Source organism: Belonocnema kinseyi, chromosome 1, assembly GCF_010883055.1.
Source record: "Belonocnema kinseyi isolate 2016_QV_RU_SX_M_011 chromosome 1, B_treatae_v1, whole genome shotgun sequence".
NCBI classification, from domain to species: domain Eukaryota; kingdom Metazoa; phylum Arthropoda; class Insecta; order Hymenoptera; family Cynipidae; genus Belonocnema; species Belonocnema kinseyi.
Window position 1 is genome coordinate 117,659,016 of NC_046657.1, and position 7,069 is coordinate 117,666,084.

The 7,069-nt window shown below is 29.2% G+C and overlaps 1 protein-coding gene across 1 annotated transcript in view; it reads right to left on the reverse strand.

Annotated features, from left to right (window-relative positions):
- LOC117167910 (proteasome subunit beta type-4) overlaps window positions 1-5,199 on the reverse strand; it is an 18,083-nt gene extending 12,884 nt beyond the window's left edge. The window contains exon 1 of the mRNA XM_033353154.1: window positions 5,049-5,199. Coding sequence (XP_033209045.1) covers window positions 5,049-5,179 — 131 coding nt within the window. The 5' untranslated portion in view covers window positions 5,180-5,199. The remainder of the gene's footprint in view (window positions 1-5,048) is intronic.
- Between the last annotated feature and the right edge of the window lie 1,870 nt (window positions 5,200-7,069).

Here is a 7,069-nt window from a genome sequence, read left to right on the forward strand (position 1 = left end):
CCCCCGTAATGAAAAGTTTTTTTTAAGTATTAAAAAATGACTAGGCTACATTTTTTTGCTATATATCTGCTTTCCAATGAGATATGAAACACTTTTTTCAAATAAGCCCTTATTTTAAAAAACAACCCATAATCGTTACAAAAACAACTCCCGTATTTGTATCCGAATACAAACCTGCAGACTGATGTCAAAAATTGTATACATTAACTGCTGGGATTTTTGTGCTCTTTCTTTATTTTCCAATGACAGATCAATCACTTTTGTAAAATTAACCCTTGTATAAAAAAGGAAGACCCTCTAATGAAAACACGTATTGGAAAAAGTCGTTATCTACATAGATGGAACTTACTTATACAATAGTAAAATGGTACTTTTGAGCATGATTATTTCTCACCCCTAATCTTTACAAAAATAAACTCCATAATGTATAAGCTAAAATTGCAACATCTTTTACAAAATTATTTCTCAGTCTATGTGTGTATATTCAAAAAATTTAATTGACCTTTTTAGATGCCTCTTTTAAGGGCATGTGATACTTTGAAAATTGTCGATTTTACCAGTTGTAGGTTCCGCCGGCTTTTTTTCTAGAATAAGAAATATTTTGTCTTAAAAACTTGGGAAATGATAGCGAACATGCTAACGGACGTCCCCACACACTTTTTTTTTGTAGGTTAATTCAAAAAAGTTTTATTTTAGCAAAATGTGCTTAATTTGCATAGCGCTTAGGAAATAGTATCGATTTTTTCAGTGTTAGATTCCCCGGCTTTTTTCCTAGAATAAGAAATATTTTGCCTTCAAAATCTGGGAAATGATAGCGAACATGCTAACGGACGTCCCCGCAAATTTTTTTTGTTTTTTTTTATCAAAAATTTTTTTATATTGCTAACAACGTGCGTGTATATTTCGAGGTTATGTGTTTTACAATTCACCCTAGCGTTACTTCCAAACTGCCCAATATTTTTGGACGAAAACTTTGGACTTACAAATAAACATAGTAACTAATCTCCCGGAACTAACCTTATTTGCAGGCAATCAAAAAAGTTTATTTCATAAATAATTTCCAGATTATCGGAAAGGCAAAGATGAAAAACGACGTTACCTCAAAATAATGCATATGCAATACAATTCTTATTTAGCACAATACATTTTTTTGTTATTATCCCTAAAAAAAGAGTCCGGGGACGTCCGTTATGATATTTTATAGCATTTCCGAATTCAGTTTTTAAAAGTTTTCATTTTTGTGGAAAAAAAGCCGGGGAAACTGTAAGTATCACATGCCCTTAATGCCTTCAAACAACTTCCAATACAAAAAATTCTTAACGAAAAAAATCCATGTTCATATAACAAATAATCTAAACGTTCAGAATGATTGAAAATTTGTTGAGAGCAGACTTTTTCTAAACTATTTTTTTCAATTAGTGATTAAAACTATTTTTAAAGATAAGTTGAAATAATTTTAAAACCTTAAAAGCATCCGTGTGATTAGGGATGCTACCCCGTTCTGTACATAATTATCACATAATATTAATTCGCCGTTTTATTATCTCCTTCAAATACAGGGTCATGGTGTTTATGCTCATAAATATTCAAGATTCGAACTTGTGAAAATTCGATTTCATTAAGTTAATTCGGTTTCTTGATTTTCCTAGCGGGTTAACATGGTAAGGAATTATGTTCCAACTACCCCAGGAAACCACCCCTTACGTGAAATATGACTAAGTTTGATGAGAAGACCTTTGAGAATCTTTTCGATTCTGCTACTATCGAAACTCCTCAAATGTCGAACTTATCCAGGTATATCAGTCACGTGGGTTGTTGACAGACCCCATGCTCTGAGGTATGAAATTCTATCATCCCCAAAAAAATACCCTTGTCGCAAAATTTGTGTGAATTTGATTGGTAATAGAATATGTACATTTTTTGAGTGAAACCCATATAAATTCGACCTTATCCAAGTAGATCGATCACATGATTTTTTATCGGCTCAATGTTGTAAGGAATCAATGTTTAGTAATCCCATAAAACTGCCCTTATCGCAAAATTTGTCTGAATTTGATTAGTAGTAGACTATGTACATTTCTGGACAACTGCATGAGGGAAACCCATATAAGTTAAACGTTATCCAGGTAGATCGTTCACTTGATTTTTTTATTGACTCAATGCTGTAAATGATCAAGTTTTATTAACCCCAAAAAACTGCTCTTATCGTGAAGTTAATCTTAATTTTATTGGTATTATATGACAATTTTGTACAGAACGGGATGCATTTTTTTCGAATGCGATTTGGGCAAATGGTTCTCATAGATAAAAGATGAAAGATAAAACACAGATAAAAGCAAAAATGTATTTTACAAAATACATGTAGATCCCCAGAATCCATATTCACATAAGTACTTTTTAGGATTTCACAATAATTTCAAGTTATGTTTAAAAATAGTTTTAATAAATATTTGAAAAAATTATTTTAGAAAAAGTCTGCTCTCAAGAACTTTTCAACCGTTCTAGACATTTAGATTGTTCTTCATATAAAAATGGATTTTACTCATTAATAATTGTTGAACTGGAAGTTGTTTAAAAGCATTAAAAGATGAATCGAAATAGGTAAATTGCATTTTTTGAATATACACACATAGACTGGAAAATAATTTTAATAAATAATAAATTAAAACCAAACTGTTGAATTTTCAAGTAAAAAGATGAGTTTTCTTCAAAACAGTTATATTTTTAATTTGAAAATATAAATTTTCAACAGAAAAGTTAATTTATTTAATTTATCTTAAAAAGTAAATCGATAATATTAATGTTATTAATATTTCATATAAATCTATAATATTTAATTTAAATGCACACTTACTAATTTTTGTTGAAAAATTAAATTTATTAGATTTTATATTACATTACTTACCTAAGCAGTTGGGAAACTTTGAGGTTAGAATTGGAGGTTTTAATAAACTACTTTGAACAACTTTTTTTAGAATAAATAATCAAATGAGCGGCGAGGTTGTGCCTGATGAACAATATTTTTAATATATCACTAAAATAATACTGACACATTTAATTAAAAACACGGCGAAAGTGACTGTCTCAGTAATGGAAACTCAATTTCGCAACTCACGTTCAAGTGTCCGAAACTGAGACAGTTAGCGATAGCTAGTCCCGGTTTAGGCAACTTCGCCAAAAATTTGTCCAAATGCGGGACACTGAAATATTTAAAAGTTATTGAATACAATCGCTAATAAAGTTATGAATTTTATTCTTAAATGTATTAAAAATGTGCAAAATCATTACTTTTTCTTTTAGCGTAGGAAATTTTATTAATACAATGCTGTAAAAGTTATGCGCAAAGTTTTAAAATGAAAAATAAAATGGCGAATTTTGTAGCAGTTCATTCTCACATTTTGAAGAATATTTTAGATTATTTTATTTATTTTTATTTTTTTTTTTACCAAATAACTTGTCAGGACAAAAATAAATTGTGGCAACAAATTTAGAAGAACTTGAAAAATAATAGAACATTTTTACTTTTATAATTTATGTTGGAATATAAAAGATATTCAACGATATTTATTATTGTCCCAGTAATGGTCGGTTTACCTTATAAGTGATAAAAAGTTTTTTTTTAAACTTGTCAAATATAAGAGGTAAACATAATAAGGCCGATTTTTCGACAGGTTTAGAAGATAAATTTATCCAATAATCGTTAATATAAATGAAGATAAACTTTTTTCTGCAAATTACCTTCAAATTTGTCAAAATTCATCGATAATTATAAAACATTGAAGATTTAACTCATTGTTATAATTAGAAATAACTCGAATGACACATTTTGTAAAATGTTTATTTAAAAAAAGTTTTAAGTGCAGCCTTTACTCAGACGCAGGTTGCAAGAACTAAAAAAAGCCGTGAAAATGAAGAATATGATCATGTCATATAATATAAAATATATAATCGAATAAATTATATATTATATAATCTTAAAAAAATATTTACAAAAAGGTATATGTATTAATGATAATCAGTCATAAATTAAAAAAAATTAAGCATTCTTCTAGGATTTACAACTTTTTTATGCCAAATTCAACCTCTAGTTACACAAAGAAAAAAATCTCTAATTTTTAAAATAGATGAGTAAAATCGTAAGGAAAGGAACCATGCCGACACAAAAAATGTTAGTTATTTCGGTAGATATTAATAATTAATTTTTTAAACTTTGAAATCATTATATTATAAAATTCAACTTAATATTTTTAAATTGGAAAATATTTAAAATTGGTAAAAAATTGTAACGTAAATAAATATCTCGGCCAAATAATAAATTCACTGAATTTTTCGCCTTTTATCTGACAAGTTTAAGAAAAAACTTTGCAAGTTGCGATTATATAGTCTGATTGTTGAAGAATAGCAAAAATTTAAAGTGATTAAAATTTTAAATTAATATAAAGACTTCAAATTATCCAACTGTACAAAAAAAAAAACATATTTTTTAGAATAAAAAGCAGCTGTACTTTCTTTCAGGCAAAAAAATAAGATCAGGTAATGATAGTAAATATTTAAAGTATTGATACATTTTAAGAAAACACTATTTATAAATTTACTAGTGAGATGTAGTTCTGTATTTACAAAAAAGTGCTTCAACATTTTGCATATCAATCGTCATCAATTAAGCCATGATTTGAAGGGTTAAAAAATTCGAAAAATACTAATCCTCCTACATAATTGAATTCTTACATTATTATTAGGAATTAGAATACACAAAATACCATGTTTATTTAGTCAAAAGAAACTAAGTATTTTATTTTTTCGGATTTATTTCAGTCGCAAATTTTGAGGTTAGGATTCCAAGTATTTACTTCATACATTCAATTAATTGAGAAAACATATACATTTGATTCTTGCTTTTTGGCGAATGAATGTTTGTTTGGAAAAAAGACGTTGAATATATTAAAATTGGAAGAAAATAGGGATTTCAAAAATACGAAAGCGTGACTTTGTGAAATTGAAGTACACATATTTTTCTTGGATAACAAGAGGAAAATAATCGGACTTACTGCATTCTTTGGAATCCACCAGTTCCTGCACTTGTACTCGTGCCCGGAAAATTGTAAAAACCACCCGGTGATGGTCCATTTTGCCAAAAAGGAGCAGGATTATACCAATCGGCTTTACTCAGCGACGCCATGTTTCTCAATGTTTCTGCTACTTTTCAAATGTCATTCGGAAGAACGCGATATGCGCGCCACTGGCCACTACTGTAGAATCTTTTTAGTTCAAATCAAAACTGTGTCGGTATTATCACTCGCGCGATAAAATGTAAATTTTTATTTGCTATAATGCTTTGCTAACGATTTGTCACGCTGAAGGGTCTTTTATTAATTTACGTAACTTTAGGAAAATCGTAAAGGAAACAAATAACTCGTAGTAATTGTAAAGAGAAATTTAATATTTCAAAACGAAATCTTTTTTTGATGCCAATTCAACTATTTTTGTCAAAATTTGTCTTTTTCATTAAAAAATTCATCTATTTGAGTAGCGAATGCATCTTTCGTGGATAAAAATGTAATTATTTACTTAAAAATGCACTGACTTTTTTTTAAACATCCTTTTTGGTTGATAATTTAACTGTTTTGTTAAAAATTCAACAATTTCGTTGAAAATTCATCTGTTTTAGTACAAATATCATCTTTCTTAGATAAAAATATTCAACCGTTTGTTCGAAAATTAATCTTCTTTACTTGAGGATTTGACTATTATATTTGAAAATTTTGTTTGAACTACTTTATGAAGAAATACTTTGTTTTAAAGTTTCATATTTTTATTTGAAAATTCATCTTTTTGGTAGAAAGTTGAACTATTTTGTTAGAAATTAATATTTTTTAGTTGAAAATTCAACTGCGTGAATAAAAGTTATCAACTATTCTACTTTTTTGTTAAAATTTCACATGTTGGAGCTGATAATTCAATTTCTTATTCCGCTTATAATAAATCCTATGTTGAAAATTCTGCAAGAATAAAATGTTGGTATTTGAATATTAATGGTCGGGAAAATGAAAAATTGGGCAAAAAAATTTTTTTTAACAATTCGAACAACATTTTAAACATCTCCCTTGTACTACTTGACCTACATTATAAAAGGAGATTCTATTTTAAACCTTATTAATTATTAAAAATCGATTTTTAAGTACATTCCTATTTTACACTTCAGTTTTAAACAATTTTTAAATAGTCGACGTAGTTGTTTAATTAAAAATTCGGAACAAGATACTATATACTATTGTAGATGCCTAGGGTCTTCCGAATTTATATATGCCGCAAAGAATAATTTCCGCTAGATGAATCCCCCCCCCCCCCCAACACCAACCTTGTTTCGGTGCCCTAAAAGTGTCTATAGACATAGGACTTCGGACCCACTCGCTAGCCTAGCAAGGGAGTCGTTCATCTCCAGAGAGTCGTGCGACCGATATCTCTAGAGAAAAAGCTGTTATCTAAGTACTTAAAGGTGTTGATCTTGGTGGTTCGGAACCCACCTTAAACTGGAGGCCCCCCTCCCACCACCAATCAAGTGTGGGGGGGGGGGTGTAAAAGGAATAGAGAAGAAGGCTCGGAAGAAGGTACAAGAAAAATGTAAAACCCTTAGGGGACACATTAGAAGCTTCCATTCTAACAAATAATTCTTAAAATTGGCACTTGCGTTCCTCCCTGTATTATCAGATATTGCAGTTATTAAAAATTAACATATTTATAATCATTTCGAAGTAGTTTACAACTGTTTAAGCAATTTTGATTATGGTTTAATTAATGCTGTTTCCCAACAAACTCTTGAAAAGGAGTCAATTTTTATTTGCTTAAGGGCATGTGACACAGCTAAATATCTACATTACCGACCTCACTTTTTCAGTTCACTGAATGTTTTTTTAAACCTAAGAACTTCTTTTATAAATAAAATATCGAGCTGGAACTTTGGAAAATGTATTATTATTATTACACCATTAAGCCATTTCCCTTTTGGGGTAGGCGTGACTCACTCGGCAGGGGAAAGGAGTATTGTGTGGAAGGGATAGAGATTTTTCAG